Consider the following 19,494-nt stretch of genomic DNA (forward strand, 5'->3'; position numbering starts at 1 on the left):
AATTATGGAGGGCACTGTATGTTGTATATCTGCCAAGTTATGAATGGTTAAAACTTTTGGTGAGACAAATGGCTAGTGTCCTGTTTGAAACCCTCCGCTTCAACGAAACCTCAATTTTTTTCATCAGGCACCTGAACACATGTCTTATGACTCCCCTGATGTAGGTTTAAGGTCAATTGATTTTTTTACCCTTGGAGGATGAGCCTGTCTAGTAAAAAAGGGCATTTCCTGTCCCCAGCGTGGGGCGCCAGACCTAATGGGGAATATTTCAATGCAGTCGTGTTCAGGCTGAGATACTTCACATACATGCCAGATATGAAAATGATTGAACCTTGTATCATGGAGTTATTAGTCATTTACTGAATTTGTCGTTTTGCCCTAAAAAATGGCGACTTTGGCGCACTGCGCCCAGGTCAGACACATGAATTAAAACGCACCATTTTGAAAACTTGAGATCTCATATGTCTTCTGAACAGTCTCACCAATTTTGAAGATGATCCAGCTAACTCCCTCAACGAAACGGTCTAAAATGTGCACCCTGTAAATCGATAAAAAATTCACATTCGATCCAAAATTACCGATTTCCTGTTGGGTTTGGAATATGGGTGCCAATGCTTTTTTGGAGCAGTTTTGGACAAGGTATAGACTCCCCAAATTTCATCACTCTATGCTGAAAAACCCTAATGTTGTAGGCCAATTTTAAAATTTCAAGGGGGCGCCACTGAGCCATTTTGTTGCATTTTTTTTTTTTTGCAACGTTGCAAAATTATCGAAATTTAAATTTTGCCGCACGTATGTGAAAATTTTGGTGAGTTTTTAAGCATGTTCAGGCCTCCAAATTGGCCAGTTTCATTTGACGAGAAAAATAAATGAAAAATAAATAATAATAATAATAATCCTTTGCATTACAATAGTGCCTTCGAACGCCTAGTGCTCGGGCCCTAAAAATAAATTATTTAGAAAAACGATGTTAGGGGAAAAAAAATAATTAAAAAACGACCTCCAAAATAAATCACTCAGAAAAACGGACGTTTGAAAAAAATTTTATACAAAAACCTGCCCCCCATTTTTTTTTTCCAAGTGAATGCAATACGCTTCCGTACAAATATACCTCCATATTTATGATGCAAGTAAAATTATATAGTCAGTGTCGTTTACACTGTGGAGAAGTAATGCTACCCGGAAGCATTTCAATGCGACACCTTCAGATTAATGTTTCAGGTCGGCTTCAATTTGCCTCTCATTGTTTACATCTTAAAATGATATTCACTTCTTGTTTCTGACACTGTCAACCGAAAAGGATTATCCTTAATCTTGAATTGATGGAAAATATGAACAAAACCATGTGAGAGACTCGACTGCGAGACGATATTCATGCAGATTTGCCTCGAAGTAGCCGTGGATGCTAACTGTATCAGCTCGGTTATCAATGTGTCGCTCGTTTATCCAGAGATGACGAGTTAGTCAACATTGTTAACAGCTTTTACTGCTGCTCTGAGACCCCAAAACGGCGACATGACTGTGGTGTTATAGCACCAGATGAGCCTTCAGGCCCAGATAACATCTTAACAAGAGAACTTGAGCAGCGCAGGTAAGTACTGTGAGAAGATAACATAGACAACGTTTCATTGTGATGTGATAAACAATTTTGTCAAGAGATGAACGTCCTATTTCTCAGGGTGCACGATGTTTAGTGCTCCTCAAAGCTCCAAGTCTGAATTCCTGGATAAAGCCAGGCAGGCTAGAGAGGAGAGGAAAGGTCAGAAGGAGAAGGAGAGAGCAGCAATCCTCATCCAAGCCCTGGTCAGACGATTTCTATGTCGCTGCAGACTCCAGAAGCAAATAAGGTTATACTTATTTTGTCTTAATTGTAAAACAAACACTTCTCCAGGATATATCTTACAATAAAATCATATTTGTATTTTTTGTTTGTTTCTACAGGAAAGATGTTGATGACTATTTTCAGTCTTCTGCTGCAACATCAAAAAGAAATGCACTTTCAATTTTTAAAATTGCTCGTAAATTACTATTCATTTTCCATTCAGAGGATAAAGTGGTGAGTTAAACCAACAAACATTGACCAGTCAGGTTTGGAACAGTTGGGTTAGGGGTGTGGCAAAATAACGAAATGGTGTTATATCGTGTTACTTTGCATTCTAGAATAGGGATGCCCCGATCGAGGTTTTTGCACTTCCGATCCGTTACCGATACTGGCCGATAGCGACCTATCTGAGCATGTGTTAAAGTTTAAAGTTATTTAGCCTCCTTACTTAGTTGTCAGACTCATGTTGAAAAAGGTTTTAGTACTCTTGATAACAACTAGCCAGCTGAATTAGGTGAGTTTGAATAACAGACAACGGTTGGTAACAAGAAATTGACCTGTTTATTCAGTGACAAACACAAAACATTATAAATAACAAACAGAAATGGCATAGTCAGTCAGTAAAACGTGCAAATAATATTGTAAACTGTCTTAAAAAAGCAAAACACACCAACAACCTCAGTGGAAAATCCCACAAATCCCCCAAGCTATTAGATACTTTTTATGTTTCGTGCATTAGTTACAAAAATTGTGTAAAAAGCCTCTCAGGTTAAAATAAAGGACTATTTCAGTATCAAGTTAACATTTTAAAACGGTAAATAAAATTCTCAAGTCCCCATTCTGTATCAGCAGCTTTAAACTACATTCAATTCATTTAATTTTGCGAATCAACTGTTAAAGTTGTTAAAATTGCTCCCGTTATTCCATAATTTCCCTTCTGTCTACTTTCGACATGTGAAAGTTTTAAAACTGTTTTGAATATAGATTCAAGTCAAGATTTTGCCGATTTAGGAGTATTTTCGATAAAAAGTTAATTAGGTTCGCTTGGAAGGTTCACAACAGCCTACTAGGGAAGTTTTCTGCTTTAAGATGGCGGCTGTTTACTAACGCATCTGGTTTTCAATACTTCAATGTTGCTAACGCAGTCGAGTCTGTCGTGTAGCATCAAGTTCTATATGCATATGATATCTATTAGCTTCAGCAAAACGATGTTGACGTAGTTTGTAGCGGCTGTCAGCAGCAGTCAGGTATTCTTGTGTTTTTTATCCAGCGGCATCAGTTGAGCTAAAGCTGTGAGTTGAGCATTGGCATTACCCAGGTCTATGACAAGCATTATGTTTACTTTCGGGACGCAATGCGGTCAATTTCTCATTGCGTCCCGAAGACCGCGCTGTGTATTAGTCCCGCTTTACTTGACATATTTCAATAATCGGAATTTGGATGTTTGTGTTTCTCGAATCTTCCACGACCGAATCGCTCAAGTATGTAATGACGGCTGGGCATGTTGGGCGTGGTTCTAAGTGTTGGATGGTGCGTCTTTACTCACGAGAGATAATGGCTCGTCATCCAGAATGAATTCTTCGGCAATGACTCTTGTTTTTCCCTGGGCTTTGGGACTGTCGAGTGCCAGTTTGTCAAGCATAGCAAAAGTTTCTGGCAGTGTTAGTTGTGTAGGACCTTTCTTTTTGTCTTCGGTTTTCTTAACATACTCCTCATATTGTTTGTGGTGGTATTTCGCTAAGTGCTTGATTAGGTTGGTTGTATTAAAACGTCTTAGTTTTACCACTACGCTTGACTATATTGTGGCATATGTTGCACTCTCCCTCTTCGTCTTTGTCGTCCTTTAAGGTGAAATGATCCCACACAGCTGACATTTTTACCGATAAAGTCTCGGTAAATTGGGAGACGGTAATGTAAATGTAGTGTGTTGAAGGTGTGCCGTAAAATGCGGACCGGTTTTTAGGGAAACCGAAGCAAACACTGGAATGGATTATGGAAATCTGTGTGCTGGAAAACCCGGACCGGACTTGAAAAACTGGATCGGAAGTCTAGATCGGAATTTTTCCGTATTCCGATCCGATATCGATGCGAATTTTTTTTGCCCATATCGCCGTCCGATCAGATCCAAATATCGGCATTGTAAACAATGGCGGTGGGAAGATCAAGACTCCTTGTCAAAGCAAGGTTATTCATAGCAGCCAAGTCGGCAACAATATATTGGCGGACTTTGTTGTACTTATCCGTAAAGACAGTCTTTGTTTGATATATAAGAGTGGGAAATGCATATCAGCTCACCCAAAATGCTGCCAAACAACGGATCTGTATAATTTTGAAGCCGGCAAGCCGCCTCCTTAAGTTTCTGTCTTTCCTCACAAGAAATGATCCTCATGCGCCACACCTTCCATGCAGTGAGGGGAAGGGGGGCGGCTAGCGACAGAGTTTGTTTTTTCAATGCAAAGGTGCGCTGGACATTTTCGCGAGCAAGACGACAAAAATAAATTCGGAAAATACATTTTGGGAGCTTATAATTATTTTGGATCAAATGTTTTTGCGTATTGAATCAAAGAGGGCGCATCGAACGGTTCAATATAAAACCGAGTATTGTTGCATCCTTAGCGCGCACCTTTCACACAAACAAGGACCCAAATGGGACTGCTCATAGCTGCCGGTTTCGATTATTAAATTTGTTGGCAAATAATGTACTAATCGATTTACTTGTTGCAGCCTTATTAAGAAGCTAGTTTAGATTGTTAAGAGTCCGAAAATTGATAAAAATAGGAATTGTTGTTTTCCAAAGTAAAAGCAGATTTTTGTTCATGTCTTACTTTGACATAACAAAAATATAATGAAGAAATCTGATATATACATCTGAGAAGTTGTATATGGCGGAAAACGCTTAGGTGACTTGAAGTTCCGCTCAGAGACCCCCAATTTGTCCAAATTTTAAAATTGTCTGATTTGCACTTGTGATACATCATTGGAAAGCTTAAAATCTCAATTTTTTGGGGGGGAAGAAAATTTTTGAACAGGAGGATATTTAAAAATAAATAAATAAATAAATTTAAACACCAAAACTCTAACTGGAGGCGAGAGCACGCGAGAGCAGAATTAAAGACGCCACGATTTTAACGAGATATTATCGCCTACTTACCTTTTACCGAGTGTCAAGACACAGGTGTGAATGGCCACAACCGGATTTTTGGGTGATTTTATGGGTGAAACATGGTGATATAACAAGCGTCGCGATGCCGAAATCGCAGACAACAAGCAGTGGTTGAGATTTTCTTTTTCATATAGTTACCCTTTTAAACGTTAATTTTCAAATTTTCTTTGTTTGGATCGATTATTTATCTAAAATATTAGGGAAAATGCGACAGTAACAAAAGAAATACAATTTAGCGATAGTAATGAGGTAGATATCCGTGACTTTTTTACAGACGCCAAATTTTTCATTGTGACGTAATTTGTTCAAAAGTTTAAAATATGCGAGTGAATAATTTTAAAAAGTCGTTTTCTTTTTTTAAACTAAATATTACACATCAATGAATGATTCTAAGCTAAAAATGACATTTTGAATAATAAATACAAATACTTACCTTCTTTTTATGGCTAGGTTGAAACAAAAGCGGTTGTGCAACGTCTGTAAACGGGGGTTTTCAGGGTAAAACGGACAAATTAAAAATAGTTTGGGGGCTTAATGCGCCATGAATCTGCTATGGCAGCATATAGACATATTGTTCTATCAAACACAACAGTTGTTTTGGCTTAAAATACTGCAGTTTCTTTTAAAGAGGAGTGCAAGAGCAGAAACTGCTTTTTCAGTCTTGTCTGTGTTTTCCGCCATATATAATTTCAATAATTTAGACAAGTTTAAGGTGAAGAATGTTCCAAACAATTAAATGTTTATCAAAACAGTTGATTCTTAATTTGCGAATAGATTAGTTGTCGATTAAATGATTAATTGTTGCACCTTTACTGGTTGCATAATTGTTTTGGGAGATTTTTTAATCTTTACTATTTTTTGGCAGAGGTTTGAACAGCTGTGTAGGGCTATTCTTGCCAGCATGGAAGTTGAAAATGAGCCTAAAGTGAGTGTTTCTATGTTCATTTCTTTAAAACTACTTCATGTGTGAGTTATGTCATATTGATTTTTTTTTTTTTACCTTCACACTTGGCTCTCAGGTCTGGTATGTATCTTTGGCACTGTCCAAAGATCTCACAATCCCTTGGTTGAAACAGATTAAAGATGTGCTATGGACCTGCTGTCAACTATTGAAAAACCTCAAGGTTAGTTAAGGCTCGAAGATCAGTAAGCACAATATTCAAGGTGTTTGGTCACATGATGAATTTGTTTTTGATTTCCAGCCTGATATACTGCAGGATAATAAATTGGTCACGTTGTACCTTACCATGCTGGTCACATTTACAGACACATCAACATGGCGGATTGTCAGGGGGAAGGGTAGGTTTAAAACCACAAGTGTGTTAATTCATTTGATATTGTTGCGCATAACATATATTGTTCCCCTTCTTTTTTTAGGAGAAGCGCTCCGACCTGCTTTGACAAGAATCTGTGAGAATATCATGGGTTATCTCAATCAAAAGGGATTCTATTCAACACTACAGGTTGGCAAGATCATTTTGGACAGCTGCACAAAACTTGAAATAATTTTTTTGTATCCTAAAAGTTGCAAAATTACCAAAATACTAAAAGTCGTATCTAAGCCTGTCGCAATATGCAATAATTCCATTTATCGCACGATAAATAAAAAAGAAGGTGGTAATTTTTCCGCTGCGATTTATCGCCTCACGTGCGCGTGCGGCAGACGTGCCATTAAAAGTTAGGATTCCTCGTTACCAACTGCGCAAAATGCATCTTCGTTCCAGGTCCGGCAAAAACTAGCGCCGGAGGCAATCGATCCCATTATAGACCCTACCCACCGACGTCACAAAACCACGTGCTCGCTGTATGGTTCCGCCCACTTGTCCGTCATTTTGTCTCTGTATTAGCATTGGTTTCAATTGATCGAGGAATTTAAAATGCATTTCATGGAAGACCCGGTGCTTTCTGATGCCGTAAACTCACTGGATGTGTTGCATAAAAGGCGTGATGTGGAAAAGCTTCGTTCTATACAGTCGCCTGATCCATATTTGATGCCCAAATTGATGTTTTCCGACCCACTATCTTCGCCCTGTCTGCCTGACATCTGCTACGCTGATATTTACAATTATCTTGTCCACACAAAATCAGCCTATTCTCACGAAAATTTGAAAAACTTCAAGAGCTTGGAGGCTTATAAATACTTCGTTGCTGGTTGGGTGAAACAGGTCCTCGTCCACGAAAATTCGGCAGGAATCTATCTTGTGCTTGGAAAGGTGAGTTACGAAATTTTCAATTCAAAATCTTTTGTTATTGCTAACATCCACTGTCAAGTCTAATGTATTTCATGTCGTTTGTCAATGGAGTTAAGGCTTTCAATGTTTATATGGTTTAGCGATAGCACTCTCACTACATACATACGTGTATGTTGTCGGCGATTAGCCTAGCAATGATCTTAATTGTGGTTATTTGTCAGCCCAAAACCCTCTAAGTATATCTTAAATGCATCTTACCGGATATAAAATGACTACTACATAGTCTGTGGTGATTTTTTGGCGCCCAGTTTTCACGTCGAATTGCAGCCGTCCATTTCGCTCTCCTCTTTGGATCCCTCGGAATACGGTAAAACTTCAAGTCTCTCCTTCCATCTTCTCTGTTAGTGCAACCAACAGCCACACACGCCTTCACCATTTTGATTATTAATGTTAAGGAGCAGAAAAACACGCCGTAAATAGGAGGAATGTACGTAGCCGTAACAGGTTAACACCATGTTTTGACGGACAATTTGGCAGTACCATTCAGGAGAGCGGAGTTGTGACGTCACGTGGGTAGGGTCTATATCCTATTGTTCAACGTATACCAGCCGCGTCAGTGCTCCGGCGTAAATATCGCGTTTAAATGGGTGTACTTGATGTACTGTATTCTCACTGTGTTATTGTAAATTGCTTTTTAAAAATTGGGGGGGGGGCACAATAGTATCGTATATCGCAATAACTTATGAGAATAATTATCGCACACCAAAATTTGTTATCGCCACAGGCCTAGTCGCATCACTATTTCGTCTGCTGTTCTTATATAAAAACTGTCGACTGCGTCTTTTGTCCAGTGGCGCGGGAAGTGGGGTGTTGCAGCACCCCCTGGTGTTGGAAAGAAAAAAAGTGTTTTGGATACTTTCCTTTTTCGGGGTTAAAAATAATTCTGTATATAAAAAAAAAATTGAAACAATAGCGTATTTATCTTTGAGGATTACATATATATGGTGAAAAACGTTTTTCTGTTAATAACCTTTTCACCACTTCACACTTTGCTTGCCACCAGGTCACGTTGGATAAGGCACTTTTGGAACAGAAAAGTCAACTGTCGACAGAGGAGGCATTTAACATAGTGCAAAAACCAATGATTATTTTCTTTACAAAAATGATGAGTGCCAAGCGAGGAAAATTTAGCTACAGATTAGGGCTGGGCGATATGGCCTTAAGCACGCATTACGGTAAATTGAGCAGCTTTACCTGGATAACGATAAATGATGATAAATTCGCCCAAGCGGACTGTTATATAATTAGAAAATCTGAGTCAATGCATGAAATACACATTAACCGTTTCTTGTCGATTTATTTACCAGCTTTCTATTTAATATATTTAACAATTGTACACACAGTCTGAACATTAAGTATATATATATATTTTTTGTAAACAATAAGAATTCAAGTATGAACATTTATAACAGCTTGTATGGCTTCAAAATCAATATGCCTGTGCAAACATGTCATTGTAACACAAATGACTTAGAGCTTGAACAGTACATTTCAAAAAGACAACTTATTGTTAATGGCTGCTGTGACATAATTACTCAACACAACTGTTTACTTCAAGGTTTTATGTTTTTTTTTTTTCCCCCCAGTGCATTTTTTTAATACATGCAAGCACACGCGACCCCCCCCACACACACACACACACACTATAGCTATATTGATCTTCTGCAAATGAAACATTTAAGATTTTACGATGGCAGTAATGACACAGAATTAAGCACATACAGAAAAATAGCTGGGGCCATTAAACGGTCATATCACAATGTTCACTGTTGGTTTGTACTTTATGCTGAATGCTTTACCATCACAAAAGCTATCAGAGAAATCAGACACAGACAGAGATACAAAATAACGCGACATACTAATTGCTAGATGCAGTTTGTGCCCAATCCACTCATTAAGTTCAGCCGTTTCGACAAGGTTAGAGCCGTTATCCGACTCCCATCACGTTCATTTGTAGCGTTAACCGCTAGTGTTAGCCTGTGGCCTGGCTACCAGTAGAAAGCACTGAAAGCACCCTCTCTGGAAATTTTGAAAATAAAGGAGGAAGGCGGGTGAAAGCCCGTCTGGATGCCGCCAAGAGTCTACTTAATGTCGGGTGGAAGTTTGGCGAACTTCCCTTAAGCCACACTCCATCACGTTTGCTTGTAGCGTTAGCCGCTAGCTTTAGCTTACCAGGCTTCTGTTTGGTTGGCTTCCTGATAACCAGGTGACTCCATACGTAAGCACACTGACTGCTTTCTTAAAGGGGAATGAACATAGCCGAACAACACAGAGTCAAAGCGGGATGAAAAGACTATATTTTCTTGTTTTATTAAATTACCGAATTTAACGACATGGTCAAAATTACGTCGGTCATCATGAAGAATTTCAGAAACAGTAAATTTTCGGTTTACCGCCATGCTCTACTACAGATTTAGGCCGTAGAGAAATTAGAGAATAGGCATATGCCGATATGAGATTTTGACGGCATGATAACCTTAAGCAGAAATACCGTGGTTTCGCGGTATTGCAGTTATAGCTCTACAATGTGTTATTTTGGCATGTATGGGTTAAAAAAAAACAGGATTTTTTTTTGTTTATTTAAATTGGAACATCAACATGAACACGTTAAAATAACACCAAAAAAAAAACTGAAATATTTTGAATAAAATTGAAATAAATAGAAAGTATTGACTAAACCCACAGCCACAGCTCAAGTTGCTCAACATTAGAACAAGAACCATTAGTAATATAGAATTAGACATAACACATATGATCAAAAGTTTATGTGGAACACATACCACTACAACTATTAATTATTTGAATATTAATGGAGAGCGAGAGCAAGAGATAGCGCGTGTGTATGACTCGTATCATTATTTACACATACGCACACACCCAGTGTTGTTAATAACGGCGTTAGAGAATAACGGTGTTACTGACGTTATTTTTTTTCAGTAGTGAGTAATCTAATTAATTACTTTTCTCATGTTGGCAACACCGTTACCGTTACTGACGTTGTGCGTTACTACGTTGGTTGAATGACGCGAGAAAAGTCAGAGACACGGACTCACGGAGATGAGAGAGCAGAGCAGGAGTGGGGAGGAGGGAAGGAAGTTGTGTCGCGGTTGCAAACGCGATTCTAGGTGGCTCCAATAATACCTGACTGTAGCCGATAGCCTACAAACTACCCCCACATGATGCTATGGTATAATGCTTGATATCACATGTATATAGAACTAGATGCGAAATGACAGACACAGCAGTATTAGCTCATGTATAAACACCTATATGCTAAATGATAGACTCGCCGGCGTTAGTAAACAGCCCCATCTTAAAGCACAAATTTGACAAATTTGGACCGAAACGGCTGTTTTTGGATGGGAAAAACACCCCTCAGCACCCCGTGCTGTGTGTGACTTCCAGCACCCCTGCTTTTGTCTATGGCAGAAAACACAGACAAGGCTGAAAACAGTTTCTGCACCCCTTTAAAATAAACTGCTGTATTTTAAGCCAAACGAACTATTGTGTTTGATAGAACAATATGGACAGTGGGGCAAATAAGTCTTTAGTCAGCCACTAATTGTGCAAGTTCTCCCACTTGAAAATATTAGAGAGGCCTGTAATTGTCAACATGGGTAAACCTCAACCATGAGAGACAGAATGTGGGGGGAAAAAAACAGAAAATCACATTGTTTGATTTTTAAAGAATTTATTTGCAAATCATGGTGGAAAATAAGTATTTGGTCTATACCAAAAGTTCATCTCAATACTTTGTTATGTACCCTTTGTTGGCAATAACGGAGGCCAAACGTTTTCTGTAACCCTTCACAAACTTTTCACACACTGTTGCTGGTATTTTGGCCCATTCCTCCATGCAGATGTCCTCCAGAGCAGTTATGTTTTGGGGCTGTCGTTGGGCAACACAGACTTTCAACTCCCTCCACAGATTTTCTATGGGGTTGAGATCTGGAGACTGGCTAGGCCACTCCAGGACCTTGAAATGCTTCGTACGAAGCCACTTCTTTGTTGCCCTCGCTGTGTGTTTGGGATCATTGTCATGCTGAAATACCCAGCCACGTCTCATCTTCAATGCCCTTGCTGATGGAAGGAGATTTTCACTTAAAATCTCTCGATACATGGCCCAATTCATTCTTTCCTTTGCAGAAAAACAGCCCCAAAGCATGATGTTTCCACCCCCATGCTTCCCAGTGGGCATGGTGCAATTCAGTATTCTTTCTCCTCCAAACACGAGAACCTGTGTTTCTACCAAAAAGTTGTATTTTGTTTTCATCTGACCATAACATATTCTCCCAGTCCTCTTTTGGGTCATCCAAATGCTCTCTATCGAACCGCAGACGGGCCTGGACGTGTACTTTCTTCAGCAGGGGGACATGTCTGGCAGTGCAGGATTTGAGTCCCTGGTGGCGCATTGTGTTACTGATAGTAGCCTTTGTTACTGTGGTCCCAGCTCTCTGTAGGTCATTCACTCGTTCCCCCCGTGTGGTTCTGGGATTTTTGCTCACTGTTCTTGTTATCATATTGATGCCACCGGGTGAGGAGGGAGTTGAAAGTCCGTGTTGCCCAACGACAGCCCCAAAACTGCTCTAGAGGAGATCTGCATGGAGGAATGGGCCAAAATACCAGTAACAGTGTGTGAAAAGCTTGTGAAGAGTTACAAAAAAACGTTTGGCCTCCGTTATTGCCAACAAAGGGTACATAACAAAGTATTGAGATCAATTTTTGGTATTGACCAAATACTTATTTCCCACCATGATTTGTAAATAAATTCTTTAAAAATCAAACAATGTGATTTTCTGTTTTTCTTTTACATATTCTGTCTCACATGGTTGAGGTTTACCCATGATGACAATTACAGGCCTCTGTAATATTTTCAAGTGGGAGAACTTGCACAATTAGTGGTTGACTAAATACTTATTTGCCCCACTGTACATATGCTGCCATAGCAGATTCATGGCGCAATAAGCCCCCAAACTATTTTTAATTTGTCCGTTTTACCCTGGAAACCCCCATTTACAGACGTCGCGCAACCGCTTTTGTTTCAACCTAGCCATAAAAAGAAGGCAAGTAATCATATTTATTATTCGAAATGTCTGTCATTTTTAGCTTAGCATCATTAATTGATGTGTAATATTCAGTTAAAAAACGACTTTAAAAAATTATTCGCGCGCATATTTTAAACTTAAACAAATTATATCACAATGAAAAAATTGGCGTCTGGAAAAAAGTCAGATATCTACCTCATAACTATCGCTTAATTGTATTTTTTTCATTACCGTCGCATTTTCCCCAATATTTTAGATGATAAATAATCGATCCAAACAAAGAAAAATTGAAAAAAAAAAACGTTTAAAAGGGTAAATACATGAAAATGAAATCTCAATTACTCCTTTATGTCTGCGATTTCTGCATCGCGACCCTTACTATATTACCATGTTTCACCCATAAAATTCACCAAAAATCCAGCTGTGGCCATTCACAGCTGTGTCTTGACACTCGGTGATACATTTTTGGATCGAAAAGAGGTAAGTACGCGATATCTCATTAAAATCATGGCGTCTTTAATTACGCTCTCGCGTGCTCTCAACTCCAGATAGGGTTTTGCTGTTTACATTTTTTTAAATGCCCTGTATCACACATGCATATAGGACAATTTAGAAATTTAGCCAAATTGGGGGTCTCAGATCGGAACTTCAAGTCACCTGAGTGTTTTCCGCCCTATACAAAATGTAGACAAATACTGCAAATCAACCAATGTAGTTTTATAATTATTAAGTGTCAGCAAATCAACATATGTCACACATAGGTTTTCACTTTAGCATGTGCTGGTTTTCCTCTCGTTCTCAGATCTTGCTGACCAGTGGCCTGGCTCGTTCGAAACCAGCTCTCTCTAAAGGCACTTTAACAGCTATCTTTACATTGTCACTAAGGTGGGGAGGTTCAAATTACTGTTTGAAGGAGTGACAGATTGATAGATTATTCCATTCTACTTTTGTTAAATGCATCAGACCAGTCGTCGCTGCTCACTACTCAGAAAACCTGCTCAGATCATTCCTCATTCACATCATGTCAGTTCCAGCTGTTACGTCCCACCTATGTACGCTCACTCCAGAGGTACGAAGCTAGCAATGAATAATTAACATGCTTAAAGTTGCTGCTTCTAATGTTGCCTCTCTTGCTGCAGTGTGTTACTTCAATTCAGACACATGGCCTTTTAAAGAAGTTTATCGTGTTTCTCAGTCGTGAGGAGCAGTGTTCCGATATCTGTGTGTGTCTTGAGGGAAGCCACACACTCTGCTTGCTTGGTACAGTATTTGAAACATTGTGCTTCGATATATACCTCATGCTTTACTGGGAAGAAAATGATTATATTCATTTACCCTGTGTTAATTCAGGCAACCTGATTCACCTGGGTTTCCTCAATGAGCGGATCATAGAAGAGGAGACCAATCGCTTTGTGAAGGACCTGACTGACATGTTAGCCTATTGTCAGAGATATGTGTCTCAAAAGAAGTCTAACCTTACTCACTGGCATCCAGTTTTGGGCTGGTTCTCCCAAACTGTAGATTATGGGTGAGTAATAGAGACGTTCTAGGTAGGTCATTTGTCTTTTTTTCCCCTTTATTTGGATTTTATTTATTTATTTATTTTTACACATTTTTAAAAATCAAAAGGAAACAGAATAAACTGCAACACTTTTCATTTTAGTGTTCCAAACTTTACACATTGACTATGAATTTTGAGCCAAGTTAGAAAAAAAAAAATTCATTCATTTAGATTTACAGATAGTCCCCGTGTTACGACTCGATTTACGCGGAGTTAAGCCTTTAAAATTTCGAAATAACTATCCTAAAAGTCCGAAAGGATGGCATGTTGTTTAATGGTGGAGGATACACTGCCCTCTAGTGACAGCGTTGGTTCTGACTGGACTGTCGTTCAATAATGCTTCCACAGAGGAGCACTCAGACGTCTCATATGGATAAAGGATAGCTGCGCTCTGATTTGGCAAATGTAAGCCTGCAAGTTGTTTCAGCTAATACTGTATATTTGTGTATGATTTTGTAATTAAGTTTAGAGCTACAGTCTGTGGAGTTACGTGTGAGGGATTTGCTATTAGAATTGTAAATACGTTAGCATTTGTAGCATTTATGAATATAGCGAGGTTTTGTAATTATTGCCCCATACTTCGGCAATACAGTGCCGAAGTATGGGGCAACAATTACAAAACCTCGCTATATTCAGTAAATGTACTGCAGAAAAGGGCATTACGGATCATACAAAAAGCTGGATATCAAAATCATACAAACACACTCTTTCATAAGTCAAAATTGCTCAAGCTTTCGGATATCGTACAATACCAAATAGCACAAATAATGTTCAAAGTTATAAGAAATTTATTACCTCAGAATATTCAGCAGTTGTTTACAAACTACGAAAAAAGTTACAATTTACGGGGATATTGGGACTTCAAAAAACCCAGATTTCGGACGACAAGGAAAAGTTTTTGCATATCAGTATGTGGGGTGAGACAACTGAAGAAATTTCGTGTGGATTTAAAAACAATGTATAAATATTGGACAATTTAAGAAACTGTATAAAGATATGATTTTCAAAAAATATAAGGATGAGGGAGATATGGATAACAACTAGGGTGTTGTGGTTATGGGGATATGGGACATTGCGGTCATTTATTCATTTATTTATGTTTTCTGGGCTGATTAATGGACTAGGCTTTTGCAACATTTGTGTATGGATAATATGCAGGGTTATATGGTGAGATTGTATATGTGTTAAACAAGAATGTATATATTTAAATGTAAGGAATGGAACTGATATGTCAGGACTTAAGGACAAGGGGTGGGAGTAAATAGGTTTTTACTTCTTCTCACTCCTTTTCGAATACTCAAATTTTGTTTTTCTTTTTTTTCATTATTGTCACCGATTGGTACCTATGTATTAAGTATTCAAAATAAACGTGTTCAATCAATCAAAGATAGCGGACTTTTGTTAGGCAAATTAGGCTAATTTAATCTTCTAAATTTGCATATTGATCAGACGAGATGGACCTTTGAACACCAATTGTTATGTGTCAAGCGTTTTATTGTTAAAATGTGTGTCGTCTTGAACATAAGTGTACATATGTGTGGTACAGCTTTACAAATTTTTAAAAGTGAGGGAAGTAAAAGCTTCAAAAAGTACAACTGTCTTGTTTGCTGTCTGTAAAGCTGATCAACTTCACGTTTAGTGAGGACAGAACACGCCATTTTCATAAAGTAAAGTAAAAAAAATAATAAACAATGAAGTACAATGAGGTACTGCTTACGCAAAAAAGAAAAAAAAAAAAAAAAAAAAAAAAAGGCCGACGAGACTCCAGCGTCGTAAAGTCGAAATCACGTAAGTCTTGATATGTCGTAATCCGGGAACTACCAGTAATGGCATTTTCTCTACATGTAAAGTATTCTATTCGATTAGCAGTTATACCAATCGTTGTACCCATTGAGTGTATGTGTCTGACTTTCCTCTAAATGTCATAAATTATATTTAATTTTTTAGTCTTAACGAATCAATGCCGCTGGTCATCAAGCAGCTGCAGTATCTGTGGGGTGTGCCTGTCATCCGGACTCTCTTCAATGACGTCCTCTCGAAGAAGCTAGAAAGTCAAGAGCCCACTCCTTTACCTGCACAACCTAGCACGTCGCAAAATAACCTGCCAGTTAAAAGTGGGTTGTGAATCCAAATCTGTGTGTGTTGTTTAATGGCTGTTTTGCCAGTAAAGATAATGCACGCAAGAATCAATTGCTGTCGTCTTCTGATAGGCCTCTTTAAGCGAGCGTTTCAAAAGTCTGCCTCGGTACGAAACATTTTGAAGCCGGTTGGAGGGAAGAGAGTGGACTCTGCTGAAGTTCAGAAGGTGTGCAGCATTTGCGTGCTTTACCAGACTGCTCTATCCACATTGACGCAAATACGCCTTCAGATTCTCACTGGTTAGTACACAGCCAGGAACTATTAGTTTAAAATGTTTTGAGGCACAGTTATCGTATTGTGTAACCTGTTTGCAGGACTGACGCACCTCGATGACCTTTTGCCCAAATTGTGGGCTTTTATTTGCGAGCTTGGTCCACAGGGAGGCCTCAAACTTTTCATGGAGTGTCTCAACAATGATACAGAGGAGTCCAAACAGCTTCTCGCCATGCTCATGCTCTTCTGCGATTGTTCGCGTCACCTCATCACGTAATTTTGGTTGCTTTCTTGAATATGGGTGGCTTTGAATTGGAGATGTTCATAAATTGTTTTTGATGTGTTTTAGAATCCTGGATGACATTGAAGTCTATGAAGAACAAACCTCCTTCAAGATAGAGGAGCTCATCACTATCTCTTCATTTCTTAACACATTTGTGTACAAAATGATATGGGATGGTATTCTAGGTCAGTTTTTGGGCTTAGCAGTGATATAAGAATGTTGTCGTTAGGCATGTGCTGGAGATTTTGATGGTATGATAACTTTAAGCAAAAATACCTCTGTTTCACAGTATCACAATTACAGCTCTAAAATGCTTATTTTTGGGTTCAAATTTTGTTCCCCCCATTGAACAGATTTAAAAAAAATTTTCACAACATATTTGCAAATGTGATCAAATTGATTTCATGTAAAACATGTACTACTACTAATAGTAATTAGTTTAATATTAATGGAGAGCGACAGCAAGAGACAGAGCGCGTGTGTATGATTCGTATCATTATTTACACACACACACACACACACACACACACACACACACACACACACACACACACACACACACACACACACACCCTCACCACAGAAAATTGCCAGCGAGAAAAAACACCAAAGGCTGTATAATGAAAATTTTATCATGAACAGATGTCTTGGCGTGCTAACTAGCCACGTTATCTGCCTTGTTAACAAGCTTACGTTATAGTATTAGTTTTACCATCGGTAGACACACTAAACCAGCTGGAGTGAATTCTCGTAGCTGGTGGGAAACGATCATGACGGTGTTTACTTACCTTAAATTTTGTGTAAAGTGACGGATGATGGTCACGTAAATGTGAAATCATGTTGGAGGTCCTGCTGTCCTTCCTCTTCTAAGCCGCGGCCATCTGTTTCTTTTCAGTAGCCGAAGTACTCCCATACTAGCGACTTTGTCTATTTTTGAGGGGGGAAAATCTCAGGTGTAGTTTCAACACCTTCAGCCATTGTGTCTATTCTACAGCGTAGTGACGCAAGACAAAGCAACAACTGGAGGGGTGAGCATGGCCGTTCTAAGCCACGGATTTCTCGCTTCATTTTTTGGGACATCAAAAATAGCTGCGTACTACGGTACGACGAAAATTTTTGTGGGTTTGAAACCGTGACGTTTTCATACCACGGTAAACCTTGAAGCCGGGAACCAGCACATGCCTAGTTGTCGTTCAGTGTTATATTAAACCGCTGTTGCGATAATGTATCAAAAAGTTGTGTGCCTAACAGAGAATGCCAAGGGGGAGAAACTGGAGTTGTTCCACAGTGTTCATGGCTGGTTGATGGTGCTTTATGAACGAGACTGCAGGAGAAGATTTACCCTTGATGACCACTGGTTACGCAAGTGAATACAAACTCTAAATGTGTCTCAATGTCAAAAACCTCTAAGGAAATACTGTAACTAATCTTTCACCTGTTGCATTCAGGGACTTAAAACCAAGCTTGTTGTTCCAAGAGCTTGAGAAAGGCAAGAAAAGGGCCCAGCTGTTACTGCAATACATCCCGCATGTTATTCCTCATAAAAATGTGAGTTACTATGTCATTTTTATGGCTATTGTATACATTTACAGTGGGGCAAATAAGTATTTAGTCAACCACTATTTGTGCAAGTTCTCCCACTTGAAAATATTACAGAGGCCTGTAATTGTCAACATGGGTAAACCTCAACCATGAGAGACAGAATGTGGAAAAAAAACAGAAAATCACATTGTTTGATTTTTAAAGAATTTATTTGCAAATCATGGTGGAAAATAAGTATTTGGTCAATACCAAATGTTCATCTCATTACTTTTTTATGTACCCTTTGTTGGCAATAACGGAGGCCAAACGTTTTCTGTAACTCTTCACAAGCTTTTCACACACTGTTGCTGGTATTTTGGCCCATTCGTCCATGCAGATCTGCTCTAAAGCAGTGATGTTTTGGGGCTGTCGTTGGGCAACACGGACTTTCAACTCCCTACACAGATTTTCTATGGGGTTGAGATCTGGAGACTGGCTAGGCCACTACAGGACCTTGAAATGCTTCTTACGAAGCCAGTCCTTTGTTGCCCTGGCTGTGTGTTTGGGATCATTGTCATGCTGAAAGACCCAGCCACGTCTCATCTTCAATGCCCTTGCTGATGGAAGGAGATTTTCGCTCAAAATATCTTGATACATGGCCCCATTCATTCTTTCCTTTACACAGATCAGTCATCCTGGTCCCTTTGCAGAAAAACAGCCCCAAAGCATGATGTTTCCACCCACATGCTTCATAGTGGGTATGGTGTTCTTTGGATGCAATTCAGCAGTCTTTCTCCTCCATACACGAGAACCTGTGTTTCTACCAAAAACTTCTATTTTGGTTTAATCTGACCATCTCCCAGTCCTCTTCTGGATCATCCAAATGCTGTCTAGCGAACCGCAGGCGGGCCTGGACACGTCTGGCAGTGCAGGATTTGAGTCCCTGGCGGCGCATTGTGTTACTGATAGTAGCCTGTGTTACTGTGGTCCCAGCTCCCTGTAGGTCATTCACTCGTTCCCCCCGTTGTGGTTCTGGAATTTTTGCTCACCGTTCTTATTATCATTTTGACGCCACTGGATGAGATCTTGCATGGAGCCCCAGATGGAGGAAGATTATCAGTGGTTTTGTATGTCTTCCATTTTCTAATAATTGCTCCCACAGTTGATTTCTTTACACCAAGCTTTTTACCTATTGCAGATTCAGTCTTCCCAGCCTGGTGCAGGTCTAAAATTTTGTCTCTGGTGTCCTTGGACAGCTCTTTGGTCTTGGCCATAGTGGAGTTTGGAGTGTGACTGACTGAGGTTGTGGACAGGTGTCTTTTATACCGATAATGAGTTAAAACAGGTGCCCTTAATACAGGTAACGAGTGGAACCTCGTTAGACCTCGTTAGAAGAAGTTAACCTCTTTGACGGCCAGAAATCTTGCTTGTTTGTAGGTGACCAAATACTTATTTTCCACTCTAATTTCGAAATAAATTCTTTAAAAATCAAGCA

General features: G+C 39.2%; 1 protein-coding gene across 2 annotated transcripts in view; it reads left to right on the forward strand.

Annotated features, from left to right (window-relative positions):
- The first annotated feature begins 1,170 nt into the window (after positions 1 to 1,170).
- LOC130913629 (ubiquitin-protein ligase E3B-like) overlaps positions 1,171 to 19,494 on the forward strand; it is a 33,960-nt gene continuing 15,636 nt past the window's right edge. The window contains exons 1-17 of one of the 2 annotated variants that reach the window (XM_057832391.1): positions 1,171 to 1,591; positions 1,679 to 1,847; positions 1,942 to 2,056; positions 5,851 to 5,910; positions 6,005 to 6,109; positions 6,188 to 6,284; positions 6,363 to 6,448; positions 13,085 to 13,167; positions 13,246 to 13,351; positions 13,422 to 13,542; positions 13,633 to 13,810; positions 15,791 to 15,957; positions 16,054 to 16,221; positions 16,297 to 16,468; positions 16,545 to 16,663; positions 17,715 to 17,844; positions 17,927 to 18,026. In XM_057832391.1, the coding sequence (XP_057688374.1) occupies positions 1,687 to 1,847; positions 1,942 to 2,056; positions 5,851 to 5,910; positions 6,005 to 6,109; positions 6,188 to 6,284; positions 6,363 to 6,448; positions 13,085 to 13,167; positions 13,246 to 13,351; positions 13,422 to 13,542; positions 13,633 to 13,810; positions 15,791 to 15,957; positions 16,054 to 16,221; positions 16,297 to 16,468; positions 16,545 to 16,663; positions 17,715 to 17,844; positions 17,927 to 18,026 (1,968 nt within the window). In that variant the 5' untranslated portion in view covers positions 1,171 to 1,591; positions 1,679 to 1,686. The remainder of the gene's footprint in view (positions 1,592 to 1,678; positions 1,848 to 1,941; positions 2,057 to 5,850; positions 5,911 to 6,004; positions 6,110 to 6,187; positions 6,285 to 6,362; positions 6,449 to 13,084; positions 13,168 to 13,245; positions 13,352 to 13,421; positions 13,543 to 13,632; positions 13,811 to 15,790; positions 15,958 to 16,053; positions 16,222 to 16,296; positions 16,469 to 16,544; positions 16,664 to 17,714; positions 17,845 to 17,926; positions 18,027 to 19,494) is intronic. The other variant, XM_057832392.1, reaches the window with a different exon arrangement.

This window comes from Corythoichthys intestinalis, chromosome 3 (genome assembly GCF_030265065.1).
Source record: "Corythoichthys intestinalis isolate RoL2023-P3 chromosome 3, ASM3026506v1, whole genome shotgun sequence".
Lineage (NCBI taxonomy): Eukaryota > Metazoa > Chordata > Actinopteri > Syngnathiformes > Syngnathidae > Corythoichthys > Corythoichthys intestinalis.